Source organism: Zonotrichia leucophrys, chromosome 1 (assembly GCF_028769735.1).
Source record: "Zonotrichia leucophrys gambelii isolate GWCS_2022_RI chromosome 1, RI_Zleu_2.0, whole genome shotgun sequence".
NCBI classification, from domain to species: domain Eukaryota; kingdom Metazoa; phylum Chordata; class Aves; order Passeriformes; family Passerellidae; genus Zonotrichia; species Zonotrichia leucophrys.
The window spans coordinates 66,045,583-66,070,455 of NC_088169.1; the positions used below are offsets into that span (position 1 = coordinate 66,045,583).

Here is a 24,873-nt window from a genome sequence, read left to right on the forward strand (position 1 = left end):
ATTCTGCTGTCATATCCTGAAATGCAGTTTAATCTCTAGAAGTACTTGGAGGAACAAGTTCATATGCATGTACAGATATATGGTAAAGAGGAAAAGTAACATAATAAATAATAATTAATTATTATATATATTATAATATATAATATATATAATAATTAATATAATAATTATATATATTATAAAACTAATTCAGAATTACTATGCTGATAAATTGATTTCGTCCTCTTTGTAGAAAGTTTCAAATCAGGCTTATTGCAGTATACTGTTGGCCAGTATCTAAATTGTGAAAGCAAAACTGTTTCATTTTGATGTCATACTTGTACATATAGGAAAGAAACAGCCAGGAAAAAAATCTAATAAACATGAGGGTGATATTGAATCAAACCAGTAATGGATGACAAGAAGTACGCTGAAAAAAAATTTAAGTTAAGAAAGACTAACAATGATTCATATAGAAATTCTAAAGAGAACATTAACTAGCATGCATGGTGAATAATCTTAAGAGTAAAACATCTCTGTGTAATATAGGAAGTGAAAAAAGTAAATGCAGAGACCAACAGAAGGAGAAACTATGAGATGTTGTTAGAAAGAAAAAGTCAAGAGAGAGAGTGATGTGTGTGGGAGAGTGGGCAATGCTTCTAGGCATTTGTTAAACATTTGGTAGGGATGATTAGCTAGTGTAAACTGAGAGAATGATATTAAAATTAATGGTATGATGCCAGTGTATAGCAGAGGGTTGCTTAACACAATATTTCTGTTCGACTGAGACAGAGACAGAAAAACCTTATACAGCCCAGCTAAACTTTCAGGACAATATTTCTTGTCAGACCTTCCATCGGGGATAAGGAAATTTTTTTTTTTTCTTACCCTCTCAAACTGCAGATTTGGGAGTAAACTCATTCCTGGACAAGTGGAATAATAAAGATACAGGGTGCTCCCAACTCTATGCTGAATGGCATGATGAGGAAGAGGATTCAGAAAGATCATGTCTACTTCCTGCACCTACCTCCTGCTAGGGTACATAAATACCACCTTCAATAAACCCACATCTTAGATTTGGGAAAACTGCTACAGCAAAGGGTCAAAGGGTAGGGAGTCTATGCAAGGAGTCTTGAGAATTTTTCCAAATATTTGGAAAAATATATTTCCAAAAGACACATTTCCAAAGAATTTTCTTTTAGTTTTTAAGTTAAAATCCCCCAAAATCTCTAAACATCAGAGCTTTTAATTAATATATTTCAGTTTCAAATAAGCTTTTGTTGGGAAAGACTTTTTAGCTTCAGGATGAAATTTCTGTTTGAAGAAAGGAGCAGGTGCCATTTAAAATAAATATCTTGGGCTGAGGAGACCCAGATTTACTTCTGTTCTCCAGTGGATATCTAATTATTTACCCCAAGCATAAAAGCTATGACAACAGAAATTTCCTTCTCAAGATCTTTAAGATACTGCAGGGGCTAAGGTGCTCTCTTGGGAGAAGAGAAGGAACTGAACCAAGCTTCCTTATGATTTGAATGTGAACCACCAATTACTGAACTGTTTCGGATGGAGGACATTCGTCAGGGAGAGATGTGGGACATTTTTAGTTGATTCCTGTGTTTTATTTTTTTTTTATTATTTGAAAGTGGAATCCCTAAAGCATGTGGGACAGTAGGGCCATATACATCACTGCTTTCCCCTGCAGAATAGACATTCTTAGTTGAATCTTAGATTCTTAGTTGAACTATTCTTAGTTGAATTAGAGCTGAAACCCCTCTGAAGCAGAGAGCTTCCCAGCAGAGCCATCATGGCAACCACACCTCCAGCTCCCTGAAAAAAGTGAGTGGCTGTGGCTGACCAGGCAGATTCAGTCCACCATAGGGGCATCTCATAAAACTACAAAGTTTTTAGCTAATTCCTCAGCGTAACACAAGCCCCATTAGTTTTATGTAAATTTGGAACATTTTGCAATTTCCAGACCCAGTTATTCACCCAAGCTCCAAAATGGAGTATGATATATGCATATGCACTCTGTGCTCTTATTTCCACATTGGATAGATGCAAACCACCAGATAGGTGCTGTTAACCGGACATCCTCCAAGAATTAAATCACCCGTCAACAAATGGGGACACCAGAGTGATCTCATCATTTGTCCTGAGGGAGAGCCCTTCTTTCTGGTTCTGACAAACTTCCCATACCCACAGCTCGGCCTTGATTTCTTAGAACTTTTTCCATTGTCCCAACAAGCTACAACACAAATTAAATTTAGGACCTCTATGCCCTTTCAACCAAAAGTTAATGAAGAGTTTTCTTTGCCTTTTGTTCAAGGATCTCATAGGACTTCAGCTCAGTTGTATCTGCTCTGTAATAACTTTGGCCTCTGAGCTACAAGATAAGCTTTGTTGAGATACTCCTTTTCACTGAGTCCTGCATTATAAATTCTGTCTCCTTCTCTACAACCAAGTCTGAAAAAGTAAAAAAATGCTATAACATGATTTTCTTATATTTGCTATATGGATGGATGGATGCCACATTGTCTGTAAGGTAGAGCTCAGATTTCAAAACATTCTGTTCTGAAATCTCTAAATGTTAACTTTCCTATTAGGAAGCACTAATCAGTAGTGACGTACTATGGTGTTTTCCAGTAGAAAAAGCAATAATGTGCATCCAAAGAGCGAGTCAGTGCTAGAGGATACAAAATAGATAATAGACAGAAAGGAGCTGGCAAGGATTATACATGATCTCTGCAAAAAGTCCTCAATAACAAAAAGCCAGGAATCATGAACTAGGACTGAGTCAAGGATCAAATTAAATGTATCAAGAATCCACTGTAAAACTTACATATGTTTACAGTTGAGAGTTCAGTATATGCAGGCAGAATGTGTAAAGAAAGGGTTGAGGGTCAGGACAGTTTGCAGCTCACATTGTAGTGAAATGATTTATCTGGCCCATAGGAAGAGAAATGCGACTAAAAATAAGCAGGACATGGTTGCTTGGGAGGATCATCTACATTGCTGTTTATAACATAACTATCATGGGCAAGAATACGGTCTGTGGCATTGTGAGGTGCCTCTGAAAAAAAGGCAATTAATTTGCTTCTCCTTGGATGTCAGTTCTGTGGTTCTGCTGTCCTTTGTTGTAGAGGGACAGCTGAAGCAGTGGGTGGTGAAGTCAGGGGGAGGTTTTTCAAGGGAGAGGCTTTTTCTCCAAAGCAGCACAGTGCCCAGCCATGCTGATGGCAGCTTCTCTAGCCACAGCTTCAGCTGAAGGAAGGCCAGGGAGGTACATGTGATTTACTGATATTTCAGCTCCGCTGTGAATCAGACAGAGCTCCTCTACCACTCAGAGTTCAGCACATTTTTTTATTCTATCATTTTGACATATCCCAGGTATGCAGCATTTTCTTCAGCTATTATCAGTTATCTCCTACACTTAAAATTCTGAAATAAGTGCATGCTTGTGTGCTGCTTTTCACATATATCTATATCATCTATATCTATATCTGAATCAGTTCTATTAATTTTGTTAGCTTACCTTTGCAAAAGCCAGATTGGTAATATAATTCTATTAATTAGGCTGAGGTTTTCCTGACTGCACAAGGCTTATGGCTTATGGCTGATGCTGTTGGCCATCTGTATTTCAGAAAAAAAAGATATATAGGAAAAGAAATCCTAGTCCCACCAGAACAAACAGTACTGCTTTCCTCAAATTACTTTCTACTTTACATCTGATCAGTCACCAAAAAGTGTTTCATCTATAATTTTAAGTATTTCAGAAATGAAAATTGAGATTGGCCAGAATTGCCAGAGATAGCTTCAGTAATTTTTTTTTTTGCATTTGATGTTTAGATAAACAGTTGCCTCTTTTCTTGCTATACAGAATTTTATGCCATTTTCTGAGCAACCTACACAATTTTATTATCATTTGTCACAGAAAATCTCCTTTTCCCTTCTCCTATTCTTTTTTCACCTAGTGGAAAATGATGCAATTTCTAAGTCAGTGTAAGAATTTTGTATTTTCTCTGTAATGTCTGTTATTGAAAGTTGAGCAAAGAAATAATGCCTTCCATCTGGTGTGGAAATCAATAATCTGGAGTGTTTCTTGTATAGCCAAGAATAATTTCATGGAGAATCTTCTCTGTCAACACAGATAAGTTCTAATCCTTTAAAGGTGATGCTTCTAGTCAAGATGAGGAATATATCCCACAGCTTCAGACAATATTTCCATTTTCTTTATCACTTAGCAGTTTAAGGTCAAGTGCAGGCATTGGATTTGTATTCCTGCATTGTAAAATATATTTTAATAAAACACATCAAAATAAGTAATACAATTTTATTAAATTTTTGTCTGCTAAAGAGATCTTTTTTTCCAAGCAGTGTAAATTGCTAGCAATGGCATAAACAGGAGAATCAGAATAATTACCACTACTAGTGGAGCTACTATTAAAGCTTCCTAAAGGATATTAGTGCCCCCTTTTGGAAAGTGACAACAGCATCCCCTTTAATTTCATTGTTGTATTCAACATGCATAACTGAGTTTCCAACCATTACTATTTTTAGTAAAATTAAACTTTCATCCTTTTGCCAGTCATAGTTTTCAATTTCTTCATGCACACAGAAAAATGGTTACTTGAAACAAATTTTGAACCATAAATTAGACAATAACTGGGTTGAGAAAAGCAGGCCAGCTAGAGAACTAAATAAGTACAATATAAATGTTAATGACATTTTATTTCTAGTGAATAGACTGGTTTTCAGATGTGTTTAGGCAAAGATTCATTCTGCTTTCAAAAGGAAGCAAAATATGATTAGGAGGTGGAGATGGAACCTAAACATTTAAATGAGAGATAGAGAACTGTTTGGTGATAATAAATTTGATAGGTTATGTGTAATTCCCTGTGGAGAAGGTATGTAGATGTGCATGCAAACATACAATTAAATTAATTTTCTTGCAGCTTCTTGGTGGTATGGATTGAAAACAATTAAGTGCAGTAGAACTGTTCTGACACATTATCACATAAATCTTTTCACATAGTTATCCCAAATTGTACTTGTTGGCATTACATTAAGGGGGAAAGCCACAGCCTCTGTTTCTGGGAGTTTCCAAATTGGCTGCAAAAAAAGGATAAATGGTATCTAGATAGCTCTTGTTACAGATACAGAGTTGAATTTATGCATTTATTTCACATTTCACTGAATGTGAAATAAAGCAGAATAGACAGCAGCTGCAGGAAGTATTGTGCAAGAAAAGAATCAGCATTTTATATTTAGGAGTTATTCACTTTACCTGAAGTGTGTTTCAATTACACCCTAAATTGTTTTTCCTTTCACCTGTGAGTCAGATCTGTTGTTGAGACCTCTCCTAGCCATGGACTCCCTTAGTGATCTCTCAGCAGAATGAAACATCTCCATCGTGTGGCCAACTACAAGAAAGCTGAATTTATTTTTTTTTTTCTAAAAACCGGCTAAGTTCGGGTGCTGTGAGGGTATGAGCCTTCCCACGGCTGCACTGTCTCCTCTGGCCCTGGTGACGGGCAGGCTCACCCATCCCTCCATCCTTAAACACAAGGAATATTCATTTTCTCTTTTACAAGGCATAGATGGAGAAACACAGTCTGGAAAAATACTGAAGAAAGCATTCTCATGTACAAAGCCCTACCCCACAGTGGCTCTTCAGACTGATTAGGAAATAATGATTTTCCCCCTTTCTATTAGTTTTTGCTAGTCCAGCCACGAAGCCACTGCGTCTCTCAAATTAATTGCAAACAAGAAATCAACCCTGAAGTGTAAACTGACTCCAAGTACAGAGAGAAGGTTCATCATTTCTTTAAGTTAAAAAAAAAAGATTAAATTACTTGCTGTGCCTGCCTTACTATGCAACTGATGTCAATTTTAACAAGTCCCTTGGATATCCTATCCCCCTATTTTAAGCTTCTGTCAAGTGTTCTGTTTTGTAGAGATTCAGTCAGTGATCAGACACATTATTTTCTTGTCAGTAGCAGATATAAGAGTCTAAGTTAAAGCTGTGTTTTTTTCACCAATTAGGAATAATTATTGTAAAGGATGGGGATATGCTACTTACTATGCAATTGAGGACAAAAGGAAGTCAAGGGAATAAATAAATCTGGCCTTTTTTCCCTGTCTTCTTCTGGGCAGCCCTTAGATTTGGCAGTTTAATTTAATTCCCCTGCTTGAAACCTGGGCAATTCTTTCATCTTATCACACTTCTTTTGCTGCTCCTCTTCAGAGTTACTGTCCTTTTACCCTCCCTCCTTATCAACACCATACTGTGTTGAAAGCTGTTTCTTTCTTCCATACAGCTCTCTATGACTAAGTGGTTTTAACAGAGAACTAAGGGGGAGCTTTTCTCATTAACACAGTTTTATAGTGCAGGTTTTGATTAGCTTTACCTTAAATGAGACATTAGGAGCCATAGCAAGTGTCTTGCTTACACAAGGACTTTACAATCCCACCATGTTGATGATTTTCCATGCAGAATTTCCCTTCGGTAACTCATGTCCATTGACTCCCATTCTTTCACTGTGCACCTCCAAGAAAAATCTAACTTGACATGAGTCAACCTTCTTTCAATTCAGTAAAATATGTTTCAGTCTGTGCAAGTGAGTGACATGATCCATTATTCCACTTCCTTCTCAGATCATTGACCTTGGGACTGTGCAACCTGTGACCTGGCTGCCCCACCATATCCATGCTGATGCAGGAATAAAAGCATTTTGACAAAAATGTAGAAAATCCACTTTGCCTTCCCCACAGCAGCCTTTCTCTTTCTATAAAAGCAAATTATAGCCTTTGTTGAAATACTGTCGTTTTTCAACAGATTTTGAACCTCTTCTCTCAGCTTGCTAGATACTGTATAATGCACAGGCCTTCTGTTTTCTATGCTTAAATATTTTACTTCCCCACAGAGATGAATATTTTTTTATTCTTTTCTATTTTTCAGAGACGTGCAGCTGACAATTTGCGGAGACATCATCAATACCAGGTACAGGCCTATGTTTATTCTTTGGGCACTTGTTTTTCTATGACTTTAGAATGTCTTCACGAGGAAAGAAAAATATGGAAGAATTTCATGAGAAAGTGGAAAAGGAAAATAAATGGGAAAAACCATACAATCTGTACTTATTTCCTCTTCAGCAAACAAGCTTAGTATTTTTGATGTTCAAACAAAAGAGATTCAGAATACAAATATCTTCTTTTTGGAGCAAAAGGATATTTTCTAGAGCAATAACATGCTATCCAGTATTTTGCCCAGTGTAACATGGATTGCCTTTAAAAAAAGCAAACTCCTGCCTGCCAGGAATCATCAGGACCATATGTACAGTGAACTGACATGCTCCATCAGAACCTGCTCTTCATCTCTCCAGCTTTAATTCCATATTAATAACTTCCTTAATAACCCCTCTGCCTAGATACTCTGTATGTAAGCAATTATTTTTCATCCTTCTTTTTTTCAGTTTCTACTTTTTTAGATTATTATTTCACAATGAATAATTTTCATCTTTATTTTGAATTTTTGTTGTGTAAAAGTTAAACAAGGTGAGAGCTGTAGGCTTGGTAGTTAATGAATCCCATATGGGAAATAACTAGGTAAGCTGGGACTTTTCCAACCTGAGGAAGAGGAAGCTGTGGGAAGTACAACAGGGATCTATAGAATCATGAGGAAGGCGAGCACAGAGCAGCAGTTTGCCATTTATCTGTAAACTCAATACCACACATGTACTACACCGCATAAGTGAGGCTGTATAGAAGGCCTTTCGAGGAAAGTGATTTTTCTCCTCCAGCCCTCACCTGTGGGACTGTATCTAGAGCAGCATGTCATGGCTGGGCCCCATACTACAAGGGAGATGTTAACAAACTGGAAGGGATCCAGCAAGGGGGCACCAAAGGTTAGAGGACTGTCATATAAGCAGCTCAGATTTCAGCCTGGAGTGAGTTAGGAGAAGTATACCTGCTGCCTTAAATATCATAGTGGATGGTTAGAGAGAAGGAGCCAGATTTTTCTTTGAGGTACAATGCAAAAGACAAAATGGACACAAGTTGAAGGAAGGGTAATTCTGTATGGTAAGGAGAATTGTCTTCACAGTGAGGGTAGTAAAGAACTGGAAAATGTTGCTCAGGGAGGCTGCAGTATCTCCACCCATGGAGATATTCAGCACTTGACTGGGCATGGCCCTGAGATGACTCAGACTGCCTCCAGGTATCTATTTCAACCTAAATAATTTCTAGAATTCTTAGAAGACAACAATGGAAGTTCCCAGACTGAAGGTTAAGAATAAAACCCCGAAATAGAATCTTACTCCATACTGTGGATTTCACTGGCAGAGAATTTTTGAATACTGGAAGTTTACATTAGTTCAAAATGCATAAGAAAGCCTGTCACAGCCAATTAAACCTAGAACTATCATTGCTGTTCAGAGAGTCACTGTGTCTCACAGCACAGGAGGCTTGAGAGAGAATAGCTGGAAATAAAGTTGTACAACCACACCAGACTTGCTCTCTTCATGAGGCATCAGCAACTACTCGCTGCCAGGCTGGATATTACTGGCAGGAAACATACCTTGGGTCAAACCCAACATATCCCTTCTCAGGATAATAAGCATTAATAGTTTCCATCAAATAGCAAAACAAATTTTCAAACAGGTTTGTATAGTTTTTGTCATATTTCTAAAGCATGAAAAAGCCCAAGCAGAGCCTGTGAGTGTATATTTACTAAGTAATACCAAGAAAGCTAATACAATGCTTTATATTTTTAGGAAGTTATGAGAAATCTGGTTAAAAGGTATGTTGCAGCAATGATAAGAGATGCCAAAACTGAGGAAGGATTGACAGAAGAAAATTTTAAGGTATGTGTTTATTTTTATCTTTATAGGTGTTTAAATAACTTAGTAAGATATTTTAAAACTATGAAGCATATTTCTTACACTCAGTTATTCAGGTAGCATATAACTTGCTTCCTAGAGCAAGATCTTCAGCCTTGAAGATGCCAGGTATCCCAACATTGAGAGAGTAAAGTTTATTACTGACCCAAACATAAGCCCTTTTTTCCCCCTTTTTTTTTCTCTTTTTATTTCAAAAGAAAAGTCAAATTAGCTTTGATGTTCTGACATTTCATCTTTTTTCCTAATTTTTAGGAGTTAAAACAAGATATTTCCAGCTTTCGCTTTGAAGTCCTGGGTTTATTAAAAGGAAGCAAGCTGTCTAATTTGCAGACTGGGAAGATGAGCAAAGACACTGCCTCTCTGTCAGAAAATGAAGAAAATAGCGAGAGTGAAGGAAACAAGAAAGGAAAGAAGAAACCCTTCAGCCTTTTTGACATAACAACAATGATTCACCCACGATCAGCCAATATCGCCTCCGAAGGACATAGTGTAAGCAATGGCTCAGCAATGATGGTGTCAGAGTCCACTCAGGAGAAACAAAAGCGGGTGAATTTTGTAACAGACATAAAAAATTTTGGGTTGTTTCACAGACGATCAAAAACAAACTCTGTGGAGCAGAGTAAAAATAAAATATACACCGTTTCTGAAGAAGTTTCCCGCCAACAGGCAGAAGAACAATGTGAGAAAACTGATGAACTGGAAGAGGGAGAATTGATCATGAACTGTGAATTAAACTTCCGAAATCATGGCAAAAAATGTGTGTTAGCTGAGTCACAAAATACCAGTGAGTCTTTGGATTCACACGAAGAGGGGAGTATTTGTCCTTCAGAAACAGAGAAAATGGAATTACAGAGCTCAGAACCTGCCACTCCACAGGATCAGCTGGGCAAGGCTTTGGACATTAGCATTGACTCTGATGGGAAACAGGAAACAATTGTTCAGGGGGACTATGTGATAACAAGGTTGTGATGCTTACAGGAGGAAGCATTTACAAATATATATATTTTGCATAGTGCTTTTGGGGGGGAATGTTTTAAGAACTATATTAGCTAATGCAGAATTACACTTTATAGTACTCAACTGTGGCACATGATCTTGTAACATAGTAGTCAAGAGAAAGAAAATATAAGGACCTTCTGTTTTGTAGCCTGCTTTAGCTTTCACGATTTGTTTTACATTTTTTAATAAATGGAAGCATCTTGTATTCTTGTACTGTTGCAATAACCCACAGAAACTTTTTAGCTATCTTTTTCAATTACAACAAATGGAATTTCTCTCATATGATAGTTGACTCCTATGATAAATATTTTTCTATGCAAATAAAAAGTAGCTTAAGAGACTTGTAAGCTTTTATTTAACTTTGTAGGTTCTTAAAAGATTCTGTGCGCCATAATAATCATATGTGGCTCCTGCCAGCATAATTCATGTCAAGCTATTAGAATCATTTGTTTAAATTGCTAGAAACTTGTGTCAAAATCTATACAGAATCAGAAGATAAATTATATTCTTTTATTTATTGAAGGAATATGAATACCTGTAAATTATGAAAAATAGGTCTATTTGATTATTTAATTACAACTTTTCCCTCACAGCAAGAGGAGTGTGACTGTCCTGATTCCATTGTTAGAAATGCATTTGCAAGTTTTGAAGACTGTAGAAATGTTTCTTAGAGGAAAAGAAATATCTGTGGCCTACTAAAAACTGATGATGGATTACTCCCCAAGAAGCCTTTATCACCACAGCTACTGCTTCTTCAACCGTCTATTTTTCCTCATGTGGACAACCTATGCACTTTAATATTCAGCTGCTTATTAGCTTCTGCCTTTACAACACACTTGGATTTGATAAGGGAAAGATACTTCAGGAATAAAAAAGCATACAGTGATTCCCCTGAGTACTTGAATAAATATGGCAATTTGTTGAGAAGTTTTAGAAGGCATGCCTTAAGGGAGTTTCTTTGACAATTTTACGGTTTGGGGGAACCTGATTGGGTGTTTTATAATAGATACTAAATGTATAAAGAAAACCTAATCGTATTTTTCATAACTGATAAGTGACTCACTATCTTAGTTAAAACTAGTATTTTTAAAATTAAACATTGTGGGGTTTTTTTAATCATTGGCTGGTGTTCTACATTATTAAAAATGTCATTTTACAACTGGCATAAGACTAACCACCCCTAGCTTTCAACACCATTCTTTCCCCCACGGAATATACTACAAAAGTGTTGTTATTTCACTCTTAACTTCCTCAGCCCTGCCATGGTAGATTTTGTAATTCATATTAGGATGTATTAAGGAACTTCCAGATGCATAGAGTGAATTTACATTTCTGATGGAATCTATCTCATGTAAACCTGTAGGGCCTGACCTAAAGCCGTGTCATTCTGGATCTAAATTGTCCTGGTACTGAATTGTGTCTTAGAAATCCAGACAAACCCCTCTCATCTCTATACTTCAAGGTGAGTTTTCCATCTCTGCTTTACATATGTGCTACTCTTTCTGATGTCACATACTGAAAGCTTCTTTCCTCCACATCTGTTTGTGTCATGGCAGATACAGTTAAACCAAAATGGAAAATATGAGTCATAATTGGAAAATAGTTTGTACAGCTTTGCAGCAATGTGTTCAAATCATATTTGTTTGGTTAGTTTCCATCTTGGCCTCTTGACTGCTCTGTAGACCCTCTCTCCTTCACATCTCTCTCCTTGTCCACCTTTAGATTGTAAGCTCCTTGGGGCAGAGCCTGCAGCTTTTCTGTCTGGAAAGCACCTGAATTATTACAAGTATAAAAAGAAATAAATAATAATAATAATAATAATGGTGGAATACCCTCATATCATTTGTATTAGGTTAACTCTTTTAGAGAGTTCTTTTTTTACTGTAACATTTTTGCCAAAGATGCCATAAGGCAAATGTGTCACATCGTCACAAAATTTTCTACATGCCAGTTAACAGTCCTTCCCAGCTACTGCATTCAATTTCTCATTCCTCATCATGGTTTGTAATGCTTTTGAGTCCTAAGCTTACTCCCTTTACACTAGCCAAATTCAAAACAGACAGTGCTTGCTCAAAAGAGCTTTCAACACATTCCAGCCACATGGTTTCACTCCAGACAGAAAGTGCCTGAGCACGGTATTTGTATTGCAAACATCACCATTATCAGAACAATTTAACTACAACAGGTCTAAGAGTTGTGCCTATTATTCTGGCATCATAAGAGCCTGTTTCAGCTGTGCATAAAGTTCCCAACACAGTAAAGTGAAATATCAGCCACACCATCACATCATGATCCCACTGTGCTGGGCATCAGTCTAAGCCATGGATACATGACAGAGCAGCAGAGACAGCGCAGGTGGGCAGGATATTAAACCACGGGGACACAATTTATTGCATAGCAAGAGGCTATTGCTGCCTTCATTTTTTTCTTACATCCAAATACTGAGACATCAGTCTAATAAATAAAGCATACTTAAAATCAACATTTGCTCTATTTTTATGCTATTCTTAGGCATTGAAGCTTGACAGTAATAATGACCTGATGTAATTAGGACCTGATGGAACTTAAAAGTAATGCCAAATAAGCACCTCATTCTGTGACAACAGATGAGTCCAAAATATATCCAAAACTAAAATGGTGATGGACTTCTGCTGCTTTGCAGGCAGCCAAAAAAACCCCCTTTCTCACTGGATGCCTCTGAGAGGACACCTGTGCCAAGAAAGATCAAGATATGCACAGAGCAAAGCTCGTAATGCCACAGCAGAGGCATCATTAAGCTTTGCAAAGCTGAGCATATTTTCTCCCCCAAAAGAAAGTAATAAATAAAATGTTCTACCCTACCTGTCCCTTCCTGCAGCTTCCATTAGCATCAATATAGGAGGAATACAAATGGACGAGGATATGAACCCCTATAAAACACAGTTTTTTGAAGCAGAACTTAAAATCGTTAAATGTTTCATGCAGCTAGAAAACTAAGTACAAAAGGGTTTAATACCAGTATTAGGTTGCTTAAAATGTTGAGAAAACATTTTTTAAATTTTTTATCTTTTTATTTTTGTAAGGAAAAAACCTGACTGCCCTTTATTCTTCAGCTTTTTTTTTTTTTTTTTTTGCTTCATTTCTTCAGCTCCTGGAGAAACGGAGCACAGACAGCCCAGCAGGACTTTGCCACTTTGGCATAGCTGGACAGGAGGCAGCTTGAATACATTCAAGACAGTGCTCCACGTTGATTCACAGTCAGAGGCCAGGTGCTGCATGCTTACCTTCAAGACAAAATTGCAATATCTCCTTCTGACTCTGCATGCTTCTGTGGCCCTCAAGGGCACTGCAGAAGTGAGAACATCAGAGGATTCAGACTATGGGGTCCTGTGGGCCAGCTGCAGGCTGCAGCTATATTTGTATGTGGTACAATATTACCAGAGATCAAGCCTCTGCCAGGAGTAACCACAGCTCTGCAGTTGGTTTTAATCTCATTTTCTTCTTTCCTAGATTGAGACCATTACATTGAGTGGTATGAGCTAAACATATCACACAGCACTTTCTTTTTGATAGATCAGAATTTAATGAGAACTTCTACGGCTTTCTCAATACAAGTTGTTTTTGTAAATAAATAGTACCTCGTTCCAGGAGAATGCATATCTATAGTTATAGCTGTTGGGAGCTGTAAAAGGTGAAATTTCTGGTATTTGGGCACTCAAAATTCTTCAAAAGTGTATTTGATGCAAGAACTTCTTCCTTAATGGCATCCTTTGACTGATCTTTGAGGGGGAAAATTTTTTCTTAGCTTCCTCACAGGAATAAAGCATAGAAAAAAGACACAAAGAAATTATTATATGTTCTTCTTAAATTCTATATGTATATTGCAAGCTATAACACTCCAATTACTGTCAAAACCTCAGATGAATATTTCATCATAGTCTGAGAAGCGGCATGAAAGAGAAAAGAAGCAAATCATGTCTAATTATTGTGAAGAGGCAATGAACTTTTGAATACAGTTCAAAACATTTAGTATCAAGTATTCTTTTGAGAATATAGCAGTACAAGTTGGATAACAACATAATCCATCTTCATTTTAAGGTCTCTTAAGAGACACCAAAAGCTTTAGTGAATAGGGTAACCTCACAAAAATCATAATACTGGTAAATAGTAATAGTAAATAATAGTGCTGGTGATGATAGTGGTAGTTAATGCAGTAGTGTTTGTAAAGGTGCATAAAGTGTTTGTAAAGGTAACAATAGCAATACTATATATTTATCCCTGGGAAGATGGAACTCCCTACTCAAATTTGCCTGTTTCCCATATCAAGCAACCATTTGATAACACGAGTAAACTGTCCTTGGGCACATCTGTCTTCCAACATAGTCACTCTAATCTCTGTTGAGAAAATCTTACTTTGTGTTTAAACTCTTCCCCTCGCTGAAGTTTTAATTATGGACCCTACATTCGCTGCAGCATGAGCAGATTAGAGATCCTTTGAGACAGTTTATGGCTAAGTAGTTGGATATACTCCAAAATAAATTGCTGCAGTTAAGGATGAATTTCAATCCTCCAGATATGAAAAGAAGTTGAACTCATTGAACTACATCAAACCAAGTTCAGTAACCACTGCTTTAACACTTGATTAGTTGCTTTGTTTGTAGAAGTGTAAAGAATGAAACAGAGGTCATTTCTCATTAATATCAAAAGAGCAAAAACAGCTGCAACTTCAACCATCATGACTTTAGAGCCACAAGAGAACTACATCATACAATTTCATCACAAGTGCCTCCAACATGTAATTCTCTTCCTAAATTAATCATAGTCTCTGCTGTTGCTAAATATAGCTATGAAACGTTTACACATATGAATAGTTTCAACTGTTCACATTTGTACTTTTGGGTAGCTGCTATCTTTTAGTTATATAATATTTTTCTGACTACTGATGAGTTTGCTTTGACTGTACTCATCCCCCTTCAGCCTTGGGTTTCTTTGTAGTCTAAACCACATGCTATTTTCATTTCAATTAAACTTTCTGCTCTCTTTAATTGACTGTGACATTCACAACCGAGTGCTATGCAGCAGTAGGTGTTGCACTGCTCATTACTGCTGTGACCTTTTCATTCTGGCCTTTAGCTCTTTGTAACCTACTACTTTTCTACCATGGTACCACATTGGTACACTCAAGGGCCAATGAAACTTTCAATTTCAGACACTTAATATCAGGATAATTGTCTTTGATAGAGATTCTTGCCGCTTTTTTACATTTAAGAGGGAGTTCTATGACTGGAAACCTGTTTGCAATAGCTGATAGTTGAAATGAACACAAGTTCAGCATGGTGCTTCTTCAGAATCTTTTCTCTCACTTTTCTTTGACAATGCAGTTGAGGATGTCCTTGTTCAAAAGGATGTCTCCTGATGGCAGCATCCTCAGTGTTGCATTCTAAGAGTATGAGAGCCGTGCTTGCAGCGGAAAGAGAGGAAATGTTCAAGATGTAAAACAGGTGTTTCCAGAAAGGCTGGTTCCAGTCTGAAGGTTACTAAGAGAACTTACAAAATATTCCACGGCATGGAGTCAAGAGATAATTCATAAGAGCTGGCATACTTTTATTCAATGGAGCTGAAAAAGCAGGAATAGCCCCATCTATACTTGCTTTCTATGCTCAGCTTTTAAATTCACAATAAAATTATTCCATAAATATTTAAACAGGCAATAAAAGTCCATGGTTAGTGAGCAAGATAAAATAATGTTCTAGGAATCCATGTGTTTTACTTTAACAGGCTAGTAAAAAGACCTTTTTTTCTCCTGTAATAGCAAATCTTTGAGGATTGAAATACTGTATTCCTGAACTCCAGTCCCCATTTAAAAAAAAAAAAAACCAAACAAACCAAAACCCTTCAACCCCCCCCCAAAAAAAACCCAAAATCACAGAGATTTTCCAGTTTTTAGAGATTCATGAGGTTTTGTAGTTAATTAGTACCCTAAGAACATCTGAAAGCATTGAGCTAACTTTTCATAAATATAATGGACAGCACTGACTGCTCCTTAAATGTGGCCAAGTGAGAATGTCAGCTGCAAAACAACTCATTCTGGTTAATGACTTATGCTTTTAGCATACAAAATGGAGTTTACCAGACGGGTGATGCATCATTTTCTGAAAGTGTCAACTTGTCTCGTATACAATAAGCATTCAAAGATATTCAGAAAAACTCAGAAAGTTCTACACAGATGCTCATTAGTGCAATAATTTTTATTCCTCTTTCTTCTGCATGTCTTCCCTATCTGATACTTTGTTTTTACAGAGAATGTGTAACTCCTCTAATAAAAATAAATGTCTTACATTTTTCTGCTACCTATTTCTAAAAGTAGAAATTAAGACCAAATAATCAAATGTCACCTTTGACCTTATGTCCATAGGATTAAAAGATAGTTTACTAAGGAATATTAGAAATAGTTTTATTTGGGTTAATTATGTGTGAAACTTAGATATCTTTTTTCCAGCCATATCCAAAATGAATGCAGCTAGAAAAGCATGGAAATATTCTTTAACTGTGACTAATTTAACAGAATCCAATTCTACATCAAGAAAAAGAAGCAGAGAAAAGAAAATTGAAAGAGACATATTTTTATAAAGTCAGAGTAACGAACATCCGCATTCTTAGTTCCCTTCACTTTTATTGAGTAAAATTAGAGGGATCTTTTTTTCTCCTTTTTATTTTTTTTTTAAATTATACAGTTGCTTCTGTGGGTGCTTTGCAAGACACCCAGAATTTTATTTATTAATTATTAAGAATTTCATTAGCTGAGAGATGTAAATCAGGAGAGATTATGAGAGACCTCATCTGAGGACTGGTTCTACTGATGTTATTTTTACATGACTGTAACTTCCCAAGATCTAAATCTCTCTATTTCCCAAGTGAATTTATTGTCCTTGAATTGTGCAGCTCTGATCTGAAATCAGATCCACATGGAAGAAGCATGAGGATTTCAGCCACAGAGAAATGTGCTCTGCTGATTTTAACAGTCTATAGTAATGATTTGTTTACCCAGTCATAGATATGATATAGAGCCCTTGACAGTCACGTCTAAACAATAGTAACAATAACACAAAAAATATAATAGCACATAAATATAAAATACAAGTAAGGAAGTATTTCAATAGTTAAGACTGTCTAAAACAGAACAAACACTTTTAGAGTTTGTTCTGTTTTAGAACCCAAAACATCGGTCTGAACACCCAGAGTTTTAGGAAGTCAAACTCTAACCCAAATCTGGCTCATATTTCCCCAGAGAAATAAATACTGAGAAAGTTTATTCATTAAGGACCATGTATGGTGGGGAAAGAGCACTTCATTTTGGAAGCTACTTCTTTCCTTGCTTGTTTGTTTGTTTTCTATTTCTGCAGAACATGAATAACTTCTGAAAACTTAAATATTCCCACACACTCACACTGGAGCTGATGAAGAGAGAACCAGATGTATGATACTGAGCCAAGATTTACCCAGCATGGTCAAGAGAAGTAAGTGATGAAAGACCAAATAAAAGCAATTATAAACCTGAAACAAGATGCTAGTACTGCAAAAGAAAAAATTCTTTACAATAAACCAGAAAAGAAACAATTTCCATGGGAAATCTATTTCCCACACAAAGACAGTGTTAAATATAATTTAAAGTATTTTCATTAGTCACCTGGAATTTTATTATTGATCTTCTGTGACATTGTCACCACTGCCAAGGGAGCATAACACTATTGACTTACCTGATGATTCTGTCAAAATCACAGAATCACAGGAGGAACGAGGTTGGAAAAGACCTTTGAGATCATCAAGTCCAACCTATGACCTAACTTAACACCTGCTCATCAACTAAACCATGGCACTAAGTGCCACGTTCAGTCTTTTTTTAAGCACATCTAGGGATGGCGACTCCAGCACCTCCCTGGGCAGACAATTCCATTGCCCAGTCACGTCTTCAGTGAAGAAATTTGGTGAGTATTGCTGGAAAAACCCAAAACCAACCAAACCCCAACATAAAATAAAAAACCCCACTAGCAGGAGGATGACTAACCCGGCCTGCATGAGCTGCTGCTGCTGCAAAAAAAGATGTGCCATGCTCTCAAAGACATGCCACATGCTTCCTACCCACTCCAGATCACCAAAACCCCTAGAGCCACCTTGTCATCACAGCTCTGATGGCCAGAGGAGACCCCTCCCTGCCCCTGAATGGGTGATAGGAGAAAGGGAACCACCTGCTCAGCTCCCTTTTAATTGCACCTGTGATGGCCACTGAGAGCCCCTCCCTATACCCCAAAAACAGCCAATTTGGCAAGGCTTTGCCTGTTTTCCTGCACTTCATGTCATCCCATGCCGTTTTAATGTTTTGACTTGTGTCCAGGACTTTTTGCACATGTTTAATTTGTTCACTTTCTTTGCCTGACTTTTCCTTTGATTTGGTTTCTTCATTTGGGCATTTTGGTAAGTAAAATTTTAGCAAGTTTCAGTCATTTTCACTACTCATAATTTACTCTCAGTACATTTGGTTACGGTCAAGCCACTTCTAAATTTTCTGCTATTTTTGCACTTGCATTTTAATTGATAATACTTCCTTTCCAGACCATATCTGAAAGTTTCATCTCTGTGCTCAAAATTTCATTTCCTTGCCTGAAAGGAAATTCTTTATTTCCTGAAAGCAAAAAAAATCCCAATGAGAATAAATGCAGAAAGGCTTGGTTCATTTCCTCGCACTTCAAATCAGTCCATTTTCTTTTCTTGCTTTCACTTAATTCCAGGTCGCTTTTATATTTTTACCATTTCATTAATTCACATTTATCCCTGTCACTTTCTTTAGATTTTCCCCTGATATTAGGGATTTAGAATAAATTATTTTGGCAAATTTTGGTCTGTTTTAGTACCCCTAAGTCATCTAAGTACAGTTGGTTGTAGTCAGTGCATTTCAAATTTTCTGGATTTTTTTTTCAATTTCATGTTTGATTGACCATGTATTCTTTCTGGAGTGTTTGTTCAATTGTCCTCTGATTTCAAGATTTCATTCCCTTTCCTGAAAGGAAGAGGTTCCTTTCAGGAAAGGGAATGAAATCTTGAAATTTCAATGACAATCACTTCAGCAAGCTTTGGTCCATATTTCTGCACTTCATGTCATCTATTGACATTTCTTGTTTTCATGTCATATCAGTTTTTTAATTTTTTAGAAGTTTATTTCTTCAGTTCCTTCTCTTTCTCTCTGTTTCCCTTTCTTCCCAGATTTTAATGATTCAAAAGGTAATAATTTTGGCAAGTTTTGGTCTATTTCACTGCACCTCATTTCAACTCAGTACATTTGTTATAGTCTTTTTTTTTGGAATTTTCAATTTTCTGGAATTTTCAATTTCGTTTTTGATTGACCATATCTCCTTTCTGGAGTGTTTGTTCAACTTTGTCCTCTGATTTCAATAAGGATCAATTGGGCAAGCTTCAATTGATATTCCTGCACTTCACGTCAACCCATTTGCTTTCCTTGTTTTCACTTTGTATCAGAATTTTTTTTTTTCTGGAGAATTTTTTTTTCTCTTTAAGCATTTCATTGCATCAATTTCTTCTCTTGTATTTTCATTTCACTTTGTTCCCTGATTTGGGGATTTCAGTCTAGTGAATTTTGGTAAGCTTCGGTTCTTTTTTCAGTGCACCTCATTTCACCATGCTTGTAGTCACTCAATTTCCAAAGTTTCTTTTTTTTTATTATACATCCTTTCCAGAGCATTTGTGAGACTTGCTTCTCCATTTTCAAGATTTCATTTCCTTTCATGAAAGGAAGTTCTTAATTTCATGAAAGGAGAGGAACTCTTCTGATGGGAAAATAAATAAAGAAATGTTTGAGAACTAAATATGCACCATATCTTGATTGATATATTTACTGAAATACACGGACCTGTTTTCTTTTTCATTTCATAAGCTATACAGCTCCAGGGCAGCTGCTGAAAAGATCCCTCATGAGAACCTCTGTACTGAGAAATTAAAATGAATCAAAATCTTATGGAGCAGAAAAACCCTTAAGACATCTTGCTATTTATCTAAACAAATCCACTCTTGCCTTCAAATGCAAATAATTAAAAGAAAGACTAAACTTTTATCAGGAGAATCAGATTTTTCTTATGGTATCAAACAATTTTTTTAGGCAAGTAATACTACAAAAATTTTGACAGTTCACTATGAATGTTCAAGAAGAAAAAAGGATGTGCAATATATGCCAGCCTTTACCTTGCTGAAAAGGTATTTAAGGCCTGGGGTTTGTCTGCTGCCAAACTTTGGAGCCAGCTGGAAATAGCTGTGATTGGCAGAAGGCAGCCCCTGGCTGCTCTGGCTCTGCCCAGCCTGCAGGTCCATAATCAGATGTCCACTGTTATTTGATCACTTCTGCCCAAGGATGCTCCTTCTGGAGATGAAGGGCAGCAATGTGCTGTGTAGGAGCTTAGTTATCCAACACCCAGTTCTCTTAAACCTCCACCTGAACTATTGGCTGTGGAGGGGGGTTGTGCAGACAGGCATTGGACATTGGAAGTGCCATTCAGTGTGTATTTCCAAGAACCAGAGCAAAGTCAGAAGCTATTGCTGGTGGCACCTTCAGCAATGAGGAGTTTCCTAAGCTCAGCATGCACAAGAGCCAAGTACACACGGCTTCAGATGCTGGGTCGTGCTGTCTGCCACATTTCTTATGTCTATACCCAATTCAAGACTTCAGGGATTTTTTGCCTCCAGCTTGGATGTTATCAGCCAGGACTTCAAGGCAAGTCTGAGTAGGGCATCAATGTGAATGTGCAGTTGCTCTGCAATGGCAAAAACCTCACATGTAGTCACAGCTCTCATTAAATGTTATCAGTATGTTTAAAAGTCTGCTATCAACTTTAAATACAATATGGACTGATTATAATTCATTCTGAGAGCCTCATTCTCAATTGTATGTCTTTTCTTTACTCTGGAAGTCTTACAGGCATCCCTAAAATGCATGTAGGTTTATTTCCTTGCCACTTCAGTGATCCTTATTCTGCCAGAGGGAGCTATATGAAACAGAAGGAGGACTTAAGTGCCTTTTAGCAATGCTGTGACAAAGGTCAAAGCACTTGGAAGCACTGCTAAAAATGACAGAGTAAAGCATTATGCTTTTCAATGTTAAGCTCCATGCCTACACCATCTGTTAGAAAGAAAGATCAGTCTTAATATCCCCAGGGCTGTTCTCCTACGTTTTGCTTGTTATGCTCTTTAATTCCAAGATTTAATTACAGATGAGAGAATTATCATACCTAAATTAAAGCCTGTGAGAGCAGAACATAGGAAGAAACTCTAAATTAGTCTAGACACACTAGTACTAAAAAAGAAACCTTGGAAATGATAATTACTCATGCTAGAATTATCTAGTATTGCTCAAGCTGGAACTGGGGATTATTATTCACTTTGAAGTAACATAAGACATAATATTGACCAAGTATTGCTCCATATATCTTCTGTGACATGTTCATATCAAGGAATGATTGTGTCAAACATAGATGTTTGGAAAACAGCAACATGCCTCATTCCAAGGGGCAGGAGGGTACATGATGCATATCACATGTTCTCTTTGATTGAGGTAATCCTTATATTTTTCAGGCTTTACCAAAATCATATAGCTGAATAGAAAAATTTTCCTCTAAAATGGAAAAAAAAAAGCAAAACCACCCAGAAATTCAGTCTAAGATAACCTCTCCCCAGATTAGACATTTTTTCTGTGCTGTGTTCTTGACAAACATACCACTTGGACAAAGGTTTGACCCCATATCAGGGCATCCTGTATTCCATAAGTTCTCTTTCAGTCTCTCAAGGTGAAACTTTGGCCATGCATATTGTAGTCCTAATCCTTACTTTGTAATAGATAACCTTTTCAGAGAAGTTCTAGGGACAGGCTTTCAAAATTTAAATAAATTTAAAGATGCACAGAGTTTTAGCTGGCATTCTCCCCATGTGTGAGAATGCATCCTCCAATTTGCTCAATAACTTTATGAAATTTGTTACTCAGTGATCTATAAATGGGATGTCTGTTGAAAGTTAGTGGAATATGTTAATTTTTATTTTGTCCCTTATCAGTTTTAACTAGACTCATAAACGGATTTCTCTTTGTATTAGTAGAGTCTAAAAACCTTATCTTTTCCACATCATAAACACTAAGCAAAAGTTATCAGTCTGAGTTTTATGCAAACTGTAGGCACTGGTTATTTGCTTGGATAGCCTCAGGATCATTCAGACACATAGTATTTTAATTTCCTGATATTGACGCTCTACAGCACTCAGGAGCTATGAAGTGAGAAAAATTGCAGTACAGGTATTTAAGGAGCTGGCTGCCATGTGTCTAATAGTTTATTAGATATCACTTCATTAAAAAGCAGCACGTTTAGTGAAGTTAAAATTTATTTAATGATCTGACAGATTGGTACCATCTGTAGCATGTAATTTATCAGTATAGTCTGTACTGCAAAATGTATACAACAATGTATACAACCAACCACTCAAACAATCTAGTATAAATTTTTATGTATGATTGAAAAGGAAAATCCATTCCTAAAAAAAGAAAAAAGGTCTCTTTTTGTCTCCTTTTGCAATAATTATCTTCAGGGAAGATACAGCATCCAAAATTTATTGTACAGTATTTGGGCATATACTTTATTATTTTTCATGATATGAGAAATCATAAAACTTATCTTTTTCCAGATACAGAATAATCAAACAGTAATTCTGTTCATCTGCATAAGAAATCCAGTTATTTTATACACAGATCTTTCCATGAGCTTTAATTAACCTGATTTTTAATTTGCTACACCTCTGATCTTCCAATGACATGGATGCTTCTTTTATTCCATGGTTTTTACTTCTAAAAGCCAGTGTTACAGTCTAGCTCCTATTAATTGATCTTTAATGTGGCCAGAGCTCATCTGATAATGAAATGCTTGCTTGTAATAAATGCTGCCTGCTAAACAAGTGAGCTGTGTGACTGAAAGATGCATCAGACAAGGTCAGAGTTTTACTATTGCCCTTTTTCTCTCCTGTTTATGTGTTAATGCCAGATCACACCAATGAGCTGTGTCATTTAATTATAATTTCTAGTGTTCTACAAACACCACAAAATAAGTAAGACTCACTCAAAGTCTTGTCCTTACAACATGAAAAGTGACCACTCAAGTGATTACTCTTGGTTCTTCACAATACATTCATGCATTAGCTATAGAAGTGAGGCTGATTTCAAAAGACAGATCTGTAATCAATAAGCTTATGTTGTGGAGCTATGGGCTGTTCATTGTAATTGTGGTAAAAAAAATACGTTCCCTTATTTTGATTCAGCTTGATTCTGAATACAATAAACCCTCCCCTCAGTCACTAAGATAACTAAGTTGTTTCAAAAGCCACTGGATTGTACTACTATGGTAACTCACTGAACCAGTGAAATAATAATTCTATGTCTGACATTACACATAAATGTTTGATTTTCTCTCCAAAATACAGTACTGATATCCTTAATCTTTTTCTCAAATATCTACTCATGTCAAAGAGAAAATCAATTTTCTCTAACCTTGCAGAATTAGATCTACTGATTTATCAAGTGAGATTATATTCTGCTTGATTTTATTTCATTAATTTTGCCTTCCAAGTCATGATCTTTAAACCGAACATTAATAATAAAAATCAGAGTAGGTGTCACTTCTTATGAAAAGTCAGGTATTCTAGAAAGGACCTAAAATAAAACTGATGTGCAAAAAACTGTGTCCAGATGCTCATAGTGCACATCAAATCTCACTGTGCATGCTTTGAAAATTCTGAAATGTAATAAATGTGCTCACATGACTTAATGAATTGAAATCTAAATTTGAAAGTCATATCCATCTACTAAGGCAACGCTTTTTCTTTAAATGTGAATCTACATGAAATCCACTTAAAAACAGGTTTGATTTTCTTCAAGCTGGTTTGTACGATCTGCTTTAGAAAGGTGACACTCACATTTTCACACTGTCTTAGCCCTTCAGAAGACAACCTGCGTACTTTAAAATATTCATGGTGAAAACATTCACATGTTTTTTTCACAAAAACATTTAAGTTTTGACCTTGTCACATTGTATATGAAAAATAAAATCTGGCCACATTTGAGGTCTTATTCATTGTCCTTTGTTTTAGGTACAGTGCAGGGTCTCACTGGTATAAGACAATGCCTCAGCAATGAGTTCTTATTAGTAGAGCTATTTATTGATTATATTAAGTGAGCTCATAATTTTTAAAAGTTAAAACATTAAATACTTCAATTCCAGGAAGAATTATTTTGTTTCCTAGAAAAGTTAACATGTCTTAAACTTCTCCAACTCAAAGAATCTACTTTTTCATAGTGAATATTTACATGGAGAATCCTTGATTTGGAACCCATCCTGTGGGGCTTTCCCCCCCCATTTTTACAATACTGTAATCACACATTAAGAAGGTCCAAAAATTCGTGTCATGCACTATAGCCGTTTGTAGGAAAGAGACACCAGACTATTGCCCAGTCTCCAGACAGGATATTTAGGAATGTAGTTGCCAGAAGGAAGGCAATGTGTCTTGTCATGTCTAGAACTGGTTCTCTGACTTTCAATTCAGCTCTGTGCAGTAAACAAACTTGAATGTCAGACAAATAGAGAGCCTGATATTTTACACCATGTGGGAAAATCCCTCCCAGGATTACACCAGAGTCAAATCCTTCCCTGCTCAGTTTGAAGGGGAGCTGTGCCTTTCCAGTAGCTCTTGAAACTCAAGACTTCAAACTTTTTATAGTCATCTCTGTTTTATAGTAATCTCTGTAAATATAATTATATTAATTTTTGAGGTTTTTTCAATTATTAAACTGAAAAAAGAAACTTTTATCTATTTTAATATTTACCATTATTTTATCAGAGATCAATCTTGCACTTGCTTTCTCATCCCTTCCATTTAAAAAAAATCTGAACAAGAAGTAATTTTAGATTTTGTTAACAATATTAAT

The 24,873-nt window shown here is 36.4% G+C and overlaps 1 protein-coding gene across 3 annotated transcripts in view; it reads left to right on the plus strand.

Annotated features, from left to right (window-relative positions):
* TRPC4 (transient receptor potential cation channel subfamily C member 4) overlaps positions 1-11,704 on the plus strand; it is a 131,726-nt gene extending 120,022 nt beyond the window's left edge. For 2 of the 3 annotated variants that reach the window (XM_064715684.1, XM_064715676.1), the window contains 3 exons: positions 6,938-6,979; positions 8,751-8,840; positions 9,129-11,700. In XM_064715684.1, the coding sequence (XP_064571754.1) occupies positions 6,938-6,979; positions 8,751-8,840; positions 9,129-9,845 (849 nt within the window). In that variant the 3' untranslated portion in view covers positions 9,846-11,700. Of the gene's footprint in view, positions 1-6,937; positions 6,980-8,750; positions 8,841-9,128 lie in introns of all 3 variants that reach the window. The other variant, XM_064715685.1, reaches the window with a different exon arrangement.
* Positions 11,705-24,873: the final 13,169 nt, after the last annotated feature.